This window comes from Mesoplodon mirus (assembly GCF_964341445.2).
Source record: "Mesoplodon mirus genome assembly, chromosome: 11".
In the NCBI taxonomy this organism is placed as follows: Eukaryota; Metazoa; Chordata; class Mammalia; order Artiodactyla; family Ziphiidae; genus Mesoplodon; species Mesoplodon mirus.
The window spans coordinates 101239259-101258333 of record NC_138987.1 but is presented as its reverse complement, the minus strand read 5'-3'; the positions used below and the strand labels follow the sequence as shown (position 1 = coordinate 101258333).

Here is a 19075-nt window from a genome sequence, read left to right as displayed (position 1 = left end):
CGGCCTTCGGTCGGAGCGGAAGGAGGGGACTGGGTTGGCGGCGTGAACACAGCCTGAAGGGGTTAGTGCACCACGGCTGGCCGGGAGGGAGTCCGGGGAAAGTCTGGAGCTGCCGAAGAGGTAAGAGACTTTTTCTTCCCTTTTTGTTTCCTGGTGCGTGAGGAGAGGGGATTAAGAGCGCCGCTTAAAGGGGCTCCAGAGACGGGCGTGAGCCGCGGCTAACAGCGCGGACCCCAGAGACGGGCGTGGGACGCTGGGGCTGCTGCTGCCGCCGCCAAGGGGCCTGTGTGCAAGCGCAGGTCACTGTCCACGCCCCCCTTTCCGGGGAACCTGTGCAGCCCGTCACTGCCGGGGTCCAGGGATCCAGGGATGGCTTCCCCGGGAGAGCGCACGGCGCGCCTTAGGCTGGTGCAACGTCACGCCGGCCTCTGCTGCCGCAGGCTCGCCCCGCACTCTGTGCCCCTCCCTCCCCCCCCACCCCCGGCCTGAGTGAGCCAGAGTCCCCGAATCAGCGGCTCCTTTAACCCCGTCCTGTCTGAGCGAAGAACAGATGCCCTCCGGCGACCTACACGCAGAGGTGGAGCCAAATCCAGAGCTGAGCCCCGGGAGCTGTGAGAACAAAGAAGAGAAAGGGAAATCTCTCCCAGCTGTCTCAGGAACAGCGGATTAAAGCTCTGCAATCAACTTGATGTACCTGCATCTGTGGAATACCTGAAGAGACAACGAATCATCCCAAATTGAGGAGCCGTGTGGATGAAAGGCTCTGGGTGCTGCAGCCAGGAGTCAGTGCTGTGCCTCTGAGGTAGGGGAGCCAACTTCAGGGCACTGGTCCACAAGAGACCTCCCAGCTCCACATAATATCAAACGGCGAAAATCTCCCAGAGATCTCCATCTCAGCACCAGCACCCAGCTTCACTCAACGACCAGCAAGCTACAGTGCTGGACACCCTATGCCAAACAACTAGCAAGACAGGAACACAACACCACACATTAGCAGAGAGGCTGCCTAAAATCATAATAAGGCCACAGACACCCCAAAACACACCACCAGACGTGCACCTGCCCACCAGAAGGACAAGATCCAGCCTCATCCACCAGAACACAGGCACTAGTCCCCTCCACCAGGAAGCCTACACAACCCACTGAACCAACCTTAGCCACTGGGGACAGACAACAAAAACAACGGGAACTACAAACCTGCAGCTTGCAAAAAGGAGACCCCAAACACAGTAAGATAAGCAAAATGAGAAGACAGAAAAACACACAGCAGGTGAAGGAGCAACATAAAAACCCACCAGACCTAACAAATGAAGAGGAAATAGGCAGTCTACCTGAAAATGAATTCAGAATAATGATAGTAAAGGTGATCCAAAATCTTGGAAATAGAATAGACAAAATACAAGAAACAGTTAACAAGGACCTAGAAGAACTAAAGATGAATCAAGCAATGATGAGCAACACAATAAATGAAATTAAAAATACTCTAGATGGGATCAATAGCAGAATAACTGAGGCAGAAGAACAGATAAGTGACGTGGAAGATAAAATAGTGGAAATAATTGCTGCAGAGCAGAATAAAGAAAAAAGAATGAAAAGAACTGAGGACAGTCTCAGAGACCTCTGGGACAACATTAAATGCACCAACATTCGAATTATAGGGGTTCCAGAAGAAGAAGAGAAAAAGAAAGGGACTGAGAAAATATTTGAAGAGATTATAGTTGAAAACTTCCCTAATATGGGAAAGGAAATAGTCAATCAAGTCCAGGAGGCACAGAGAGTCCCATACAGAATAAATCCAAGGAGAGATATGCCAAGACACATATTAATCAAACTGTCAAAAATTAAACACAAAGAAAACATATTAAAAGCAACAAGGGAAAAACAACAAATAACACACAAGGGAATCTCCATAAGGTTAACAGCTGATCTTTCAGCAGAAACTCTACAAGCCAGAAGGGACTGGCAGGACATATTTAAAGTGATGAAGGAGAAAAACCTGCAACCAAGATTACTCTACCCAGCAAGGATCTCATTCACATTTGATAGAGAAATTAAAACCTTTACAGACAAGCAAAAGCTGAGAGTTCAGCACCACCAAACCAGCTTTACAACAAATGCTAAAGGAACTTCTCTAGGCAAGAAACACAACAGAAGGAATATACCTACAATAACGAACCCAAAGCAATTAAGGAAATGGGAATAGGAACATACATATCAATAATTACCTTAAATGTAAATGGACTAAATGCTCCCACCAAAAGACACAGAGTGGCTGAATGGATACAAAAACAAGACCCATATATATGCTGTCTACAAGAGACCCACTTCAGACCTAGAGACACATACAGATTGAAAGTAAGGGGATGGAAAAAGATATTCCATGCAAATGGAAATCAAAAGAAAGCTGGAGTAGCAATTCTTATATCAGACAAAATAGACTTTAATATAAAGACTATTAGAAGAGACAAAGAAGGACACTACATAATGATAAAGGGATCGATCCAAGAAGAAGACATAACAATTGTAAACATTTATGCACCCAACATAGGAGCACCTCAATACATAAGGCAAATACTAACAGCCATAAAAGGGGAAATTGACAGTAACACAATCATAGTAGGGGACTTTAACACCCCACTTTCACCAATGGACAGATCATCCAAAATGAAAATAAATAAGGAAACACAAGCTTTAAATGATACATTAAACAAGATGGACTTAGTTGATATTTATAGGGCATTCCATCCAAAAACAACAATACACATTTTTCTCAAGTGCTCATGGAACATTCTCCAGGATAGATCATATCTTGGGTCACAAATCAAGCCTTGGTAAATTTAAGAAAATTGAAATTGTATCAAGTATCTTTTCCGACCACAATGCCATGAGACTAGACATCAATTACAGGAAAAGATCTGTAAAAAATACAAACACATGGAGGCTAAACAATACACTACTCAATAACGAAGTGATCACTGAAGAAATCGAAGAGGAAATTTAAAAATACCTAGAAACAAATGACAACGGAGACACGACGACCCAAAACCTATGGGACGCAGCAAAAGCAGTTCTAAGGGGGGAGTTTATAGCAATACAATCCCACCTTAAGAAACAGGAAACATCTCGAGTAAACAACCTGACCCTGCACCTAAAGCAATTAGAGGAAGAAGAACAAAAGACCCCCAAAGTTAGCAGAAGGAAAGAAATCATAAAGATCAGATCAGAAATAAATGAAAAAGAAATGAAGGAAACGATAGCAAAGATCAACCAAACTAAAAGCTGGTTCTTTGAGAAGATAAACAAAATTGACAAACCATTAGCCAGACTCATCAAGAAAAGAAGGGAGAAGACTAAATCAATAGAATTAGACATGAAAAAGGAGAAGTAACAACTGACACTGCAGAAATACAAAAGATCATGAGAGATTACTACAAGCAACTCTATGCCAATAAAATGGACAACCTGGAAGAAACGGACAAATTCTTAGAAATGCACAACCTGCCAAGACTGAATCAGGAAGAAACAGAAAATATGAACAGACCAATCACAAGCACTGAAATTGAAACTGTGATTTAAAATCTTCCAACAAACAAAAGCCCAGGACCAGATGGCTTCACAGGCGATTTCTATCAAACATTTAGAGAAGAGCTAACACCTTTCCTTCTCAAACTCTTCCAAACAATATCAGAGGAAGGAACACTCCCAAACTCATTCTACGAGGCCACCATCACCTTGATACCAAAACCAGACAAGGATGTCACAAAACTACAGGCCAATATCACTGATGAACATAGATGCAAAAGTCCTCAACAAAATACTAGCAAACAGAATCCAACAGCACATTAAAAGGATCATACACCATGATCAAGTGGGGTTTATTCCAGGAATGCAGGGATTCTTCAATATATGCAAATCAATCAACGTGATACACCATATTAACAAGTTGAAGGAGAAAAACCATATGATCATCTCAATAGATGCAGAGAAAGCTTTCGACAAAATTCAACACCCATTTATGATAAAAACCCTGCAGAAAGTAGGCATAGAGGGAACTTTCCTCAATATAATAAAGGCCATATATGACAAACCCACAGCCAACATCGTCCTCAATGGTGAAAAACTGAAACCATTTCCACTAAGATCAGGAACAAGACAAGGCTGCCCACTGTCACCACTCTTATTCAACCTAGTTTTGGAAGTTTTAGCCACAGCAATCAGAAGAAAAGGAAATAAAAGGAATCCAAATCGGAAAAGAAGAAGTAAAGCTGTCACTGTTTGCAGGTGACATGATACTATACATAGAGAATCCTGAAGATGCTACCAGAAAACTACTAGAGCTAATCAATGAATTTGGTAAAGTAGCAGGATACAAAATTAATGCACAGAAATCTCTGGCATTCCTGTACACTAATGATGAAAAATCTGAAAATGAAATCAAGAAAACACTCCCATTTACCATTGCAACAAAAAGAATAAAATATCTAGGAATAAACCTACCTAAGGAGACAAAAGACCTGTATGCAGAAAATTATAAGACACTGATGAAAGAAATTAAAGATGATACAAATAGATGGAGAGATATACCATGTTCCTGGATTGGAAGAATCAATATTGTGAAAATGACTCTACTACCCAAAGCAATCTACAGATTCAATGCAATCCCTATGAAACTACCACTGGCATTTTTCACAGAACTAGAACAAAAAATTTCAAAATTTGTTTGGAAAAACAAAAGACCCCGAATAGCCAAAGCAATCTTGAGAACGAAAAACAGAGCTGGAGGAATCAGGCTGTCTGACTTCAGACTATACTACAAAGCTACAGTAATCAAGACAGTGTGGTACTGGCATAAAAACAGAAAGATAGATCAATGGAACAGGATAGAAAGCCCAGGGATAAACCCACGCACATATGGTCAACTTATCTTTGATAAAGGAGGCAGGAATGTACAGTGGAGAAAGGACAGCCTCTTCAATAAGTGGTGCTGGGAAAACTGGACAGGTACATGTAAAAGTATGAGATTAGATCACTCCCTAACACCATACACAAAAATAAGCTCAAAACGGATTAAAGACCTAAATGTAAGGCCAGAAACTATCAAACTCTTAGAGGAAAACATAGGCAGAACACTCTATGACATAAATCACAGCAAGATCCTTTTGGACCCACCTCCTAGAGAAATGGAAATAAAAACAAAAATAAACAAATGGGACCTAATGAAACTTCAAAGCTTTTGCACAGCAAAGGAAACCATAAGACCAAAAGACAACCCTCAGAATGGGAGAAAATATTTGCAAATGAAGCAACTGACAAAGGATTAATCTCCAAAATTTATAAACAGCTCATGCAGCTCAATAGCAAAAAAACAAACAACCCAATCCAAAAATGGGCAGAAGACTTAAATAGGCATTTCTCCAAAGAAGATATACAGACTGCCAACAAACACATGAAAGAATGCTCAACATCATTAATCATTAGAGAAATGCAAATCAAAACTACAATGAGATATCATCTCACACCAGTCAGAATGGCCATCATCAAGAAATCTAGAAACAATAAATGCTGGAGAGGGTGTGGAGAAAAGGGAACACTCTTGCACTGCTGGTGGGAATGTGAATTGGTACAGCCATTATGGAGAACAGTATGGAGGTTCCTTAAAAAACTAAAAATAGAACTACCATATGACCCAGCAATCCCACTACTGGGCATATACCCTGAGAAAACCATAATTCAAAAAGAGACATGTACCAAAATATTCATTGCAGCTCTATTCACAATAGCCCGGAGATGGAAACAACCTAAGTGTCCATCATCAGATGAATGGATAAAGAAGATGTGGCACATATATACAATGGAATATTACTCAGCCATAAAAAGAAATGAAACAGCAATTTGTAATGAGGTGGATAGACCTAGAGTCTGTCATACAGAGTGAAGTAAGTCAGAAAGAGAAAGACAAATACCGTATGCTAACACATATATATGGAATTAAAAAAAAAATGTCATGAAGAACCTAGGGGTAAAACGGGAATAAAGACAGAGACCTACTTGAGAATGGACTTGAGGATATGGGGAGGGGGAAGGGTAAGCTGTGACAAAGCGAGAGAGAGGCATGGACATATATACTGTACCAAACGTAAGGTAGATAGCTAGTGGGAAGCAGCCGCATAGCACAGGGAGATCAGATCGGTGCTTTGTGACCGCCTGGAGGGGTGGGATAGGGAGGGTGGGAGGGAGGGAGACGCAAGAGGGAAGGGATATGGGAACAGATGTATAAGTATAACTGATTCACTTTGTTATAAAGCAGAAACTAATACACCATTGTGAATCAATTATACTCCAATAAAGTTGTAAAAAAAAAAGTTCTCACTAAAATGAGTCAGTGACCCCTGGAGAAGTGTCTGATTCCAGGTCAGGGGCGGGGGTGGACAGAATGAGCTGGGGGCACCTTGTCATCCCAGGAGCAAGTCACCAAAGACTAAGGAGGTTTTGCCAACAGGACGTCAGAGCCGCACTGAAGGGGCTCTCACCGGCCAGACGAGAGGCAGGCAGAGCAGCGCCACTGGTAACAACAGCCGTGGGTAAGAGCACATGAAACGTGCGAAACTCCTGTGTTCAAAGTACTACTGAAGGGAAAGTCTTCTTGGCCATCTTTGGAAGATGTTAGGAAACCAGTTCCTACTTGTACAAACTGGTGAAGAAACAGAGACACAAGTCTTTATCCTGCCTCTTCTTACAAATTATGCCTCAGGATAAACAGATATTGAGGAGAAGGTTTTCTTTAGTCAAGTATAAATAGAATAAAGAAACCAAGGGGGCTTCCCTGGTGGCACAGTGGTTAAGAATCCGCCTGCCAATGCAGGGGACACGGGTTTGAGCCCTGGTCTGGGAAGATCCCACATGCCCCGGAGCAGCTAAGCCCATGCGCCACAACTACTGAGCCTGCGCTCTAGAGCCTGCAAGTCATAACTACTGAGACCACAAGCCACAACTACTGAAGCCCATGTTCTTAGAGCCCATGCTCCACAGCAGAAGAAGCCACCGCAGTGAGAAGCCTGCACACCGCGATGAAGAGTAGACCCCATTTACCGCAACTAAAGAAAGCCCCCACGCAGCAACAAAGACCCAACGCAGCCAAAAATAAAAATTAATTAATTAATTAAATTTACAAAACAATCTAGTGGAGGGTCTGGGGCTGCTGTAGATGACAGAGGATTGGCAAGGATGGTGATTGTTGAAGCTGAGTTATGGGTGCAGGGTTCTCGTTAGCTATTCTCTCTACTTTTGAACAGAGAATTGCATAGGGAAGCTTGTCAGAGATGCACAGGGGCATAGGTTCCACCCCCAGAGACTCTGGTCTGTATACCACCAGAGGGGGGCAGCCCCATCCACACCCCATACCCTTTCCTCAGTGATTTTCCAGACTGTGGACCAGGCGTTCCAATCCAGCTCCAGGTACTGTCAGTTAACAGTGCACTGTGCAGCCTCCAACACAGAGTCCTTAGGCGACCCCAGCAGCCACAACATCTGAGCCTAGAGGAAGAAATACTTCCCTTTGGCAATGCTTTGGATATTGCCTACCTTATACACTCACTAAAAAACACCAATCTAGACACTGAGAGAAATCGGGTAATAGCCTGCAATGAATTGGGCTGGGGCAAGAATATGAAAAAAGTTGGAAGTGATTAAATAAAAGCCATATCTAATAAGCCCACAGCTACTGGTGAAATGGTGAAAAGTTGAAAGTTTTTTCTCTTAAGATCAGGAACAAGACAAGGATGCCCACTTTCACCACTTCTATTCAACCTAATAGTGGAAGTCCTAGCCATAGCAGTCAGGCAAGAGAAAGAGATAAAAGACATCCAGGGCTTCCTTGGTGGCACAGTGGTTGAGAGTCTGCCTGCCGATGCAGGGGACACAGGTTCGTGCCCCGGTCCAGGAAGATCCCACATGCCACGGAGCGGCTGGGCCCGTGAGCCATGGCCGCTGGGCTTGCGCATCCAGAGCCTGTGCTCCGCAATGGGAGAGGCCACAACAGTTAAGAGGCCCATGTACTGCAAAAAAAAAAAAAAAAAAAAGACATCCAAATTGGAAAGGAAGAAGCAAAACTAACTCTATTTGCAGATGACATGATATTATAAATAGAAAACCCTAAAGACTCCACACAAAAAAACTGTTAGAACTAATAAACAAATTCAGTAAAATTGAAAGATACAATTTCAATTTCAATATACAAAAATCAGTTGTGTTTCTGTCCACTTAATAACAAATTATCAGAAAGAGAAATTAAGAAAACAATCCCATTTACAATCGCATCAAAATAATAAATAATTAGGGATAAATTAAACCGAGTTGAAAGATTTATACACTGGAAACTATAAGACATTGATAAAAAAATTGAATGTCCATGGATTGAAATAATTAATATTGTTAAGATAGCCATACTACCCAAAGCCATCTACAGATTCAATGCAACCTCTATCAAAATTCCAATGGCATTTTTTCACAGAAATAGAAAAACCAATCCTAAAATTTGTATGGAACCACAAAAGACCCTGAATAGCCAAAACAATCTTGAGAAAAAGAACAAAGTTGTAGGCATCGTGTGCCTTGATTTCAAACTATACTGCAAAGCTACAGTAATCAAAACGGTATGTTATTGGAAAAACAAAAACATAGATCAATGGAACAGAATAGTCAGAAATAAACCCAGGCAGATATGGTCAATTAATTACAGCAAAGGAATCAAGACTATACAATGGGGAAAGGATAGTTTATGCAATAAATGGTGTTGGGGAAACTGGACAGCCACATGCAAAAGGATGTATTTGCAAATCATATATCTGACAGGGGGTTAATATCCACTATATAAAAAAGAACTCACACAACTCATTAGCAACAAAACAATCTGATTTTTTTTAAGGGCAGAGGAACTGAATAAACATTTTTCCAAACAAGATCTACAAATGGCCAATAGGGACATGAAAAGGTGCTAAACATCAATAATCATCAAGGAGATGCAAGTCAAAACCACAGTGACAAACTTCCTTGGTGGCACAGTGGTTAAGAATCCGCCTGCCAATGCAGGGGACACGGGTTCGAGCCCTGGTCCACGAAGATCCCACATGCCATGGAGCAACAAAGCCTGTGTACCACAACTACTGAACCCGCGCTCTAGAGCCCGTCAGCTACAACTACTGAGCCCGCCTACCAGAACTACTGAAGCCCGCGTGCCTAGAGCCCATGCTTCGCAGCAAGAGAAGCCCGTGCACCGCAACAAAGAGTAGCCCCTGCTTGCCACAACTAGAGAAACCCCACGTGCAGCAACAAAGACCCAACACAGCCAAAAATAAATTAAAAACAAAAAACACAGTGAAATGTCACCTTATACCTGTTGGAATGACTATTATCAAAAAGACAAGCAATGACAGGTGTTGGCGAGGATGTGGAGAAAGGGGAACACCTGTACACTGTTGGTGGGAATGTAAACTGATTTTGACACTATGGAAAACAGTATGGAGGTTCCTCAAAAAATTAAAAATAGAACTATCACAGGACCCAGCAATCCCACTTCTGGGTGTTTATCCAAAGAACAAACGCAGACTATTGAAGAGATATCTGCACCCTCCTGTTCACTGCAGCCTTATTCACAGTAGCCAAGACATGGAAACAACCCAAGTGTCCACTGATGGATGAATGGATAAAGAAGGTGTGGTGTGTATATTCAATGGAGTATTACTCAGCCTTTAAAAAGAAGAAAACCCTGCCATTTGCAACAACATGGATGAAACTAGAGGGCATTACGTTAAGTGAAATAAGTCAGACAGAAAAAGATGAATACTGCTCAGTATCACTTACATGTGAGATCTAAAAAAAAAAGCATAACTCATAGAAACATGGAGTAGAAAAACGGTTGCTGGGGGCTGGCGGTGGGATACATGGGGAGAGGCTGGTGAAGGGCACGGGCTTCCGGCTGTGAAATGAGTAAAAGGCCTGAGGGCGGTGATTCTAGTTGGAGCACTGGATTGTGTAACTGAGATTAGCTAAGGGAGTAGAACTTAATGTTCACGTGCACGCACCGTGTGCACACACGCGCACCCACAGTGGAGGGGATCCTCTCCCAATGTGTACCTGTATCAGATCACCATAATGTACGCTTCAACTACCTTATGGTTTTATGTCTGTTATACGTCAGTAAGGTTGAAATTTCAAAAAAGGTGACTCTCCCGGGTGGGGCATGGTCCTCACAGGGCCGCTCCGGGACCGGAAGAGAAGGCTCAGCGCCCTCCAGCCCGCGGTCTCTCCCAAGCCTTGTTGGCAAAGGCGTGAGCTCTGCCCAGACTCCTCTTGGTGGATGTGGATTGTCTTCTCCTTCCCCATCTCAGGAATAAGGCAAACATTTGAAAAGGGCTTCACATGGCGAGGTACTAAGTGTGTGCTGGTCACCAGGAGTTACTTTCCTTAGGTCCCGGGACAAGATCTCTCTTCCTGGGTTCCTTCTGTCTTCCAGAGCTAACTCCCCGCAAAGCTGCGTGCACGCAGAGGGGCAGAGGCCCAGGGGACCCACGAGCGAGGGCAGGTGCAGCCCAGGGCTGCTCACAGCGGACGGCCAGCGTGCAGCATCCCCCCGAGAGACCAACCCACCTGCCCCACCCCACCCCAGTCGGGGGGCCCGGCGCTGGGAGAGGCCTGCAGGTCCTTCCGGTCCCCCCATCCCTCCTCCCCGGGCCCGCGGTGATGACTTCTCCTCTGTCTGCCCGCAGTGAGTCCGAGCATGTGGTGGACATGGCCTTCCTGGGCACCCGGGCCGGCCTCCTCAGAAGCAGCCTGTTCGTGGGCTCCGAGAAGGTCTCTGACAAGTGAGTACTGCCGGAGGCCAGGGAGCGGGGTCCCTGGGGTGCCCCTGTGGTTTGCGGGCAGACCTGTGCTGGACTCCAAGAGTACGGGGGGAGGAAGGGTTCGGGTTTACAGACTGGGACAGCCAGAGAAGCACCCCTTCCAGCCAGGCTTGGTCCCATCCTGGGCTCATCCCCATTCACTCCCAAGAGGGGAAGCAGATGCAGTCTTCCCGCCGGGACAGATCTCTGAGCAATGGGCTGAATCTTCCGGCCGTGCCCGTCCTTTGTCGACAACTTTCCCCTCCCCCAAGCCCGAAATTCTCAGGTGGGGGTGATTCTGCCCCCCACCCTGGAGACAGTCTGGACGTCACAACTGGGGGAGGGCAGGGGGTTGCTACTGGCATCCAGTGGGTAGAGGCCAGGGATGCTGCTGCACAGCCTGCGGTGCACCGGATGGCCCCCAGCGGTTGCCGGGCCCAAAACGGCCGCGGTGCTGAGGCTGAGAAGCCCCACTGCCAGCAGAGCCACTGGGGACCAGCCCACCAGGGTGTCCCGCCTGGCACTGCAGCAAAGGGAGCATGCTGTGGACAGGGGAGCGAAGCCACCTGCCACTCTGCAGACCACGAGACTCAAGTAGGTGGGCCCGCCGGCCACCTGGGGGGAGCAGCCAAGAGGTCTCCTGCGCAGACCTGACTCCAGTGTCCTCGCCTCCCACCCACCCACGGCCCCAAGAGGGCGCCATCCGGGGGGTCTTCCTCACGGACTCCAAGACAAACCTGCCATTTCCAGGAAGCAGAGGTTCTAGGAAGAGGCATTAAGTGGCCCTCCGCCTCCCCACTCCCTCCCTGAGAGGTGGAAACCCAGGAAGCATCCTGCCTGGCCAGCCCTTCCTCCGCCGGTTAGAGACACGACAGGTGACCCAGGTGGACCAGATCCAGTGGGAGAACTGCAGACTCGCCCGAAGGCCTCGAGCCACCTGGGAACTTTCCTCCCCAAGCTCACCACCCTCATCCCCTTAAACTTCCTCCCCCAGTAGGAAAAACACACATCCACATCTTCCTGTGGCCCAGGTTGGACCGGGGACCACACCGGGCAGTGTGAGGGGAGGGTCTCAGATACCCCTGCACCCTCTCCAAAAGGCTTCCAAGAACGTAGGAGGGAAGTCGGTACAGACAGACCCTCCTGAGTCACGAACCAGCCCCACGAACGGCCGCGCATGCACTGCACGCCTCCAGGGGGCTCCCCTTGCCTGGCCCCTGGCGTCACTGCAGCCCAGGACGGTGCAGCCAGGCAGGTGGGCTTCTGAGAGCCCTGAGCCAAGCATGCCCAGAATCAAACCTCAGTTATCCACCTGCAGGTTATCCACAGTCACGCTTTTAACCACTACCAGATTCTCCCTGCTTCCCTCCCAGCCTGCTCTGGGCCAACACTCCCTTCTGTCCACGGGCTGAGCCCAGCAGTGCAAAACCAGAATTAGCAAGGTAGAGCTGCCCCCCCAAAAAGAAGACTCTACTGCCTGTGGCAGCAGCTGTTACAGTAACCATTTGGGGGAATTTATGACCCTCTATGACTATCCAGTTCCCTCCTGCAGACATGCTAATCAGCTTGACAAAGAGAAATTAGCCTGTACCCCAGAGAAATAAACGCTGCAGGCAAGGAGTGTACGGAGAGGTGGAAAGGCTCTTCCATCACACAGGCCCTCCACTCTTCCTACGATGTGCCCTAAGATGCACCAGCATTTGATTCTGGAAAAGGCAGGAATTGCTGGGGAGCATCCTCTGGGGCAACACCCATTCAGGGGCTAATCTTTTCTTCTGCAACCCCCCCGAGGCAGAGGGGAGTCGCCCCCCTGGCCCAGCCAAGAGGACCTCATAGGAACGAGGAGATAGGGACGACCGCGCTCCCTGACCCAGGGGAGGTGACAGACCCTTCTCCCTGCAGGAGGTTCCTGACGCCGGCGGACGAGGCCAGCATGTTCACCCTGGACCACTTCCCTCTGTGGTACCGCCAGGCCGCCGAGCAGCCTCCGGGCAGCATGGTCTTCAACCTCTACTCGGCAGAGGGACCAGGTAATCTATACCCCAAGTTCCAGGGCGGGGGGCCAGGGCATCCCTCCTCCCGCCGCGCCTGGGGTGGGAAACCGCAACGAGATACAGGACCGAACGTCCAGACCTCGGTGTCCCCTCACCCCGCTGGCCTCCACCTGCTCCCTGGGTGGATCATTTCATTCCCTGGCCAGCAATCAACGATGCAGTTCAAAAGTTCAGCCGTAACAAAGGAAAGGTGTTTGACCTGAAAGTCAGGCAGAGCTGGATTCTAGCCCAAATTCCGCGTAGGAGGACATTGGGACAGTTGGTCTCTGGAGAGTCTTGTATTTCCATATATCTGAGTGTTTCTGAGAGTTGCTCAAACCATGAAAGGAACAGACTTTATTCCGTGGGGGGCTGCTGTACTGCCTGGAACAGACTATATCCCGGGAGGCTGGCGGAGCCCTGGCCTGCTCCCCGGCAGCTCCTGGTAATAACGGGGCGCCTCCTGGCTGCCAGGCCTCTGGGGGCTGCAGGGCGAGAGATGATGGCTGATTGGGCCTCAGGCACCCAGCCAGCACAGGCCTGCGAGTCCAAGGGCCAGGGGGGCTCAGAGGTGGAGCCCCCAACTCCCAGCCCGGCCCCCACTCTGAGAAATAACCCAAACAGGAAACGGTAAGTGGCTTTAACAGAGCGCCAAGAAAGCCGCACGGCGTTTAGGACAGAAAGGACCTTGGAGCTGCAAAGCCTCATCCTCTCAATTCGCAGTTGAAGTGACCACGGCCCAGAGAGGGTCCAAGAGTCACGTCTGGGGGTCCTGCCCTCAGCACCGTGGGGTGAGGGGGCCTGCAAGTATCCTCGGCGTCCTGGCCGAGAGAGCCAAGGCCGGGGGTGAGGAGTGGAGACACGGAGAAGAGGGCGGCCGGGAGCCGACTTGGGATGAGGCCTCGTCCTCCCTCCAGGCCGCCCGCCCGCCAATAGCCTCCTGCCACCGCCGCCACCAAAACCACCCTCACGCCGCCCGACGGGCACCTCCCCGAGCTGAGCTGCCGGCTGGGGAGGCCCAGGCCCCGGGGTCCCGCCCACAGCTGCAGGCAGCACCTGCCCTCTGGATGCCCTTCCTCGGCACCCTCCGCCCGGCGTGTCACTGACGTGCTTTACAGAACGCTTTTCCACGCGCCGTGACTCGCCCGGGCCACACAGCCGGGGGCACGCCGGGGGTCTCTCCGCACTTCACTGTGTGTAAGGCGCTGTGACTCCAGGGCGCGCCCGTGAAGGGCCCCTTCCCGCACTGGCACCGGAGCCACAGAGGCAGCTCCCCCTCCGGCGCCACCCGGAACAGGAGGGCCCCACGGGGTCCCGGGGGTTCTGGGGTGAGGCCCTGCCCTCCCCCACGGTGACGGGCTCCCTCCTGCCCACAGTGTCACCGGGATGAGCCTGCTGGCTGCTGGGGAGCTCTCTGGGGCAGGGGCAGGAGGGTGGTGGGCGGGAACAGAAAGTGAGATGAGGAGGGGCGGCTGGGGACCACCGGGCAGGGGGCCCTGCACACTCCCATCCTCCCCCAAAGGGAGAAACCGACAGTTTTAACGGGGGGGGGGTACCCCTGAGGAGGTGGAGGGGTGGCTGCAGTGTGAGCGGAGGGCCCCGCCCGCCCAGGCTGACTGCAGCCCTCTGCCTGGGCCCGGTGGGCGAGCTCTGCCCACACGGAGCTGCCTTTTGCAGTCGGTGCTGAGAAACCTGCCAGCACAGAGCAGAGTCCCGGCGAAGCCCCGGAGGCTCAGGTCTGGTGCCCCTGCATCCACAGCCCTGCTTCCTGGGCCTGCCCCCCTACCACCTGGTAGCCGGCTCATCCACCCGGGTGCCCGGTGACCCAGGCCCTGAGATCCCTGAGGTCCCCAGAGGCCGCGTCATTAGCACCCCACACCTTCGCTTGGGTGTTTCCTCTGAGCCCGTGGAGCACACACAATGGGTCTGTCCTGAAAGCAGCTTGCGGCCGGGAACGGTGCGGGGGTGGCCCCATCAGGATCGTCCAGACATTTCTAGAAGCAAGGCAGGGAAGCCAGCTTCTGCGGTTGTTCTGGTCTCTTGTGTCCTCGTCATGGCCAGTTCCTAGAGCCAAGGACGACCTTACGTTGTGTCCGTTCCTAGAATCAGAGTAATTTCTGATTTCTGTGAGATACTTGGTTCCAGCGAGGTGGGATGGGTAATCCTGGCAAAACAGCAGATACGAGAAACCAGTGGTAGATTTAAGTTTCACTACGACTGACACTGTTAAGAGTCTCACGACCTGTTGGTTTCAAGCAACGTTTGATGTAAAGACATTCTAACAAGTGAGCACATGGCAGAGCTGTGCCCCCTTTCTCGGAGTTTTTAGTGACGCCCTTGATCCGTAGACAAGAGTGCCTTTTCCAGGGCTGTAGAATCCAGAAGCCGCGGGCATGTACTCGTCCGCACCTCTCAAAGCCAGAAAGCTCTGTGCTGATGCAGAGCTGAAGCTGCCACCTGAATTCTGCGCCTGGCGGCCTGGCTCTCCTAAGAGGTGGGGAGGTACCTCCAGGCAGGTCCCGGAGCCTGGCTGTGTCCCAGACGTGCAGCAACCAGCCGGGCAGTGGCATGCAAGCCACCAGGATTCACAGGGCACCTCAGATGTGTCAGATGCCGGCCAGCCTTCTGTGCCCATTGCAGCCCTGGCGTCCGGCTTCCCAAAGGGGCTGTCACTGTCACCTTGACTCATGTAACTGATGAAGGACAACACAGGGTCAGCCAGCACTGCGTCCGGGAGCGCAGCCCGTCCCCTGCTCGAAAGGGCCCCTTGATGCCACGCGAGTCTCCTGGGTGGGTCCCCGCGGGGTCCCCGAGCTCCAGTGGGGCAGCTGCATGCAGACAGCTTTGCGGCCCTGTGACAGAGCGGCCCGCAGTGTCAGGGACCCGATGGTGCGGTGCTGTCCAGGCGGCCAGGGGCCACCACACACTGACCTGGCAGCTTCGGAGCTGCATGGAGAGGTGGGCGGCACCCGGCACATAAGAGGCAAGCACGAGGCGCTCCGCAGAGACCCGAGGTGGTGGCGGCAGGCAGCCTCCCGGGCAGCCCCTCGCTCGCTCAGGGAACGTCCTAGCCTGCTGTTTACTGGGCTTCCCAGCCCACGCCACCACCCCGGCTCCTCCTCAGGTGCGGAAAAAGTGACTGGACAATTTTTCCCCCAGAAAATACAGGCAAGCCGATGGTGGTGACCGTGAGCACAGCTGTAGCCGTGACCATGGACAACAGGACAGCCATCGCTGCAGGTAGGAGCTGCCCCTGGGCTGTGAGGCCGGGCAGTTGTGAGTCCGCGTCGAGAACGAGACACAAGCGACGGAGGCGGCGCCGCGCGTGGTTTGCGGGGCCACACGGTCTATATGTCTTCCCAGATGAAATGTGGGGCTGAGGGGAGGCGGAGTCTTCCTGAGCCATTGTGTTTATACAGCTGTGAGGCCTTAGATCTAACAGAATTCATGCAGTAAACTGCAGCCCAGAGAGGTTGAGAGATCTGCTCAAGGTCACACAGGACAGAGACTGCCCAGACCTCCTTCCCACCCTCTTCGTGTCGCTTCCGCCTCCACTGCCCACTGAGGGGAGGAGTGGGCTTGTGACTCAGACCCTAAAGTCCGAGCCCGTATGTGAGTCAAGTGCTCCCATGCACGTTCTCATCCAGCCCAGGGGTGACCTGGTTTGGCTCCATTTTACAGATGAGGAAACTGAGGCCCAGAAATGTTATTTGCCCAAAGTCCCACAGCTAATAGTCAATGAAGCTAGAATTTAAGCTCAGATTGCCTCTCTTGAAGGCCCAGGATCACGACCCTTTGTTGCAATTGGCCACAGAAGCCATGAGAGTACCCGGGGAGCATCACGAGCTGCCCTGGCTTTGTAGCTTTTTGGAGCCTAAGAAGGGCCTTGGCACCCCTGCCCACTCGTCTGAGAGCCCTGAGGATCCTACCCTCGGTCTCCGTGTCTCAGACCCCACCGTGTTCTGAGAAGCTGTGAGGTCCTCACAGCTCTCAGCTATCCTGGGCACTGGGGTCGGGCGCCTGCATTGTGGAGGACCCCGCAGGTGCCAGGGGCAGGCGAGCAGGGCCCTCGTGTCTCCTCCCCCAGGCTGAGTGCAGGGCAAAGGGCAGGGAGGAGCGGCCCAGCAGGCAAGCTGCCCCTTTGTCCACCCGCCCCAGCAAGGGCACGGCCGTCCACGCTGGGATGGAGGAGGGAGGGAAGGGCTTGTTCTGGTTGCTCGGAGCCTTGTTTGGAAACACGTGTGTCACAGGGGTCCTGAGGCTGCGCCGCCGGGCACTTTGGAGGGACCCGTGCCTTCCCAGCCACCTTTCTGTCCTTCGCCTGGCCTGCTAATCCCAGACTCTAAAGACTGTCCCGTAGCCCCTGCTCCCTCCGTGATGCGGCCTTCTCAGCTCCCGCACACCCGAAAGCCCAGCAGATAGAAGGCACGCGGGATCAGCCTGCGGGCTGTGCTCCCCTGCACTCTCCAATTACTTGACATCATTTTTAACTCAGCGCTGCATTAGAGCCAGGAGGGGTTGCCATGGAAACCGTGTCCGGGTGCCTCTGGTTTAACTCACTGCAGACAACCGCTCTGACGCTCGGGGGGCACGGATGTGATAGGACAGGGATGAGGCGCTGGAGACCTTTCTGCTTCAGTTCTTTTTTCCCAGCCTCCGTTTGTAATTTCCTCTTCCTAGCCTGTGGCCCAGCCTCCCTGACCCTGGACCAGCCTGTGTGTGCTGCGCTGGCAGGTCCTTTCCTTGTGTGTTCTGTGACGGACAGGCTGCACGTTCAGTGTTTGTGCCTGGGCTGGGGAGAAGGAGGAAGGGTGGCCGGGGGACAGCCAAGGGCCAGGCAGATGGATGAGGGGGCGGCGTTCAACCTCTAAGCAGGTACTTCTCAACAACGGTTCATGCAGAATTTCTAGGAATCTACTGTTTTGATCAGGATCCACTTTCAAGTCTCTGTGCCCTCCAGGCCCCACTTGGGAAATATTGCCAAGTGTCATGGTGGTGCCATAACCTGCAGGTGTGTTTCCCCAGCCCAGCAGCCTTTGTGCAGAGGGCCTGCTGTCTGGAGCTGCCTGAGGGCTCCTCTCCTTGGAGTTCCGCCTGCGTGCGCACGGCCCGGCCTTCAGACGGCGGGGCGCGCTCAGAACGGTGCGTCTGCGCGTTACCCACACCTGTGCAGGCGGTCCCCTGCCCCCATGGGGCCTGCTCTCCCAGCTCTGCTGTACCGGTCAGGGCCACAGGAGGGCACCTCTCCCCACTTACCCCGCCCAGGAAGGGGTCCAGCCGAACTCCTGGAACAGGGACCTGCTGGTTCCCTTCTCCCCGGGGTTCGCTCCTGGCTCGCTGGGGTGTCACCCAAGGGAGGGCTCCTGGCTAGAAGAGAATCCCGTCTTGGTCTGAAGACTGTGACGCGTGTAGCCCAGGCCCGGCCAGTCAGGGGAGGTGGGCCACGGGCCGCAGGTGGGCGAACAGCCAGAGGCCTTGCTGTCGCTCACTCCTCCCCCAGCCCCGCCCCAGCCCTCTGGTCCCCAATTCTGATGTGCACCTGCGGAGCCCTGGGGAGGGGTCGTCTGTACATCAGCCTCAAAAGCACAGGACATTAAACGGGGCTCGTCCTGCAAACCCAGCCACACCCCTCCAAGGCTGGTGAAACCTAGTCCCCTAAACAGCTCTCGGGGAGCCGCCCCTCCCGGCAGGCAGCAGGAGGGTCCCCAGGGCCAAGGCACACCTCCTACCCAGTGGCCGTCTGCCCTTGACCACAGGGCAGCCTCGCTCGCAGCGGGGCTGGGAGCAGGCCCGGGGGTCTGCGCTCCCCCGCTGCCCTCCCAGGGGCGCCCCAAGGCCAGGCCTCGGGCGGGAGCTGCCGTCCTCCTTAGGGGCCTGGGGACACCCTGTGCACCCATCTGGGGAGGTCAGCGGGCAGAAGCCACCATCCCGGCTCCTGGCTCCTGCGTCCCCTCCCGCCCAAGGAAACCAGGAAGTACATAGGAAAATACAGTCTTTATTGGTCATCTGAAACAACAAACCAGAAATATAATTTTGCCTTTAAAAATCTTCTGTCTTAGGCTGAAGACACCACCACCGACAACGTCCAGCCTCCCCTGACTCCCTTGAGAAAATCCCCAGGTCTGGTGTCGGCTGGCACCCCAAAAGAAGGAAGACTGCAGGCCA

The 19075-nt window shown here is 51.6% G+C and overlaps 1 protein-coding gene across 1 annotated transcript in view; it reads left to right on the top strand.

Annotated features, from left to right (window-relative positions):
* Positions 1 to 19075, top strand: part of CACNA2D4 (calcium voltage-gated channel auxiliary subunit alpha2delta 4) — a gene marked incomplete at its 5' end in the record, with an annotated part of 90962 nt that overhangs the window by 43602 nt on the left and 28285 nt on the right. Inside the window, 3 exons of the mRNA XM_082635343.1 lie at positions 10764 to 10859; positions 12780 to 12907; positions 16070 to 16150. Coding sequence (XP_082491469.1) covers positions 10764 to 10859; positions 12780 to 12907; positions 16070 to 16150 — 305 coding nt within the window. The remainder of the gene's footprint in view (positions 1 to 10763; positions 10860 to 12779; positions 12908 to 16069; positions 16151 to 19075) is intronic.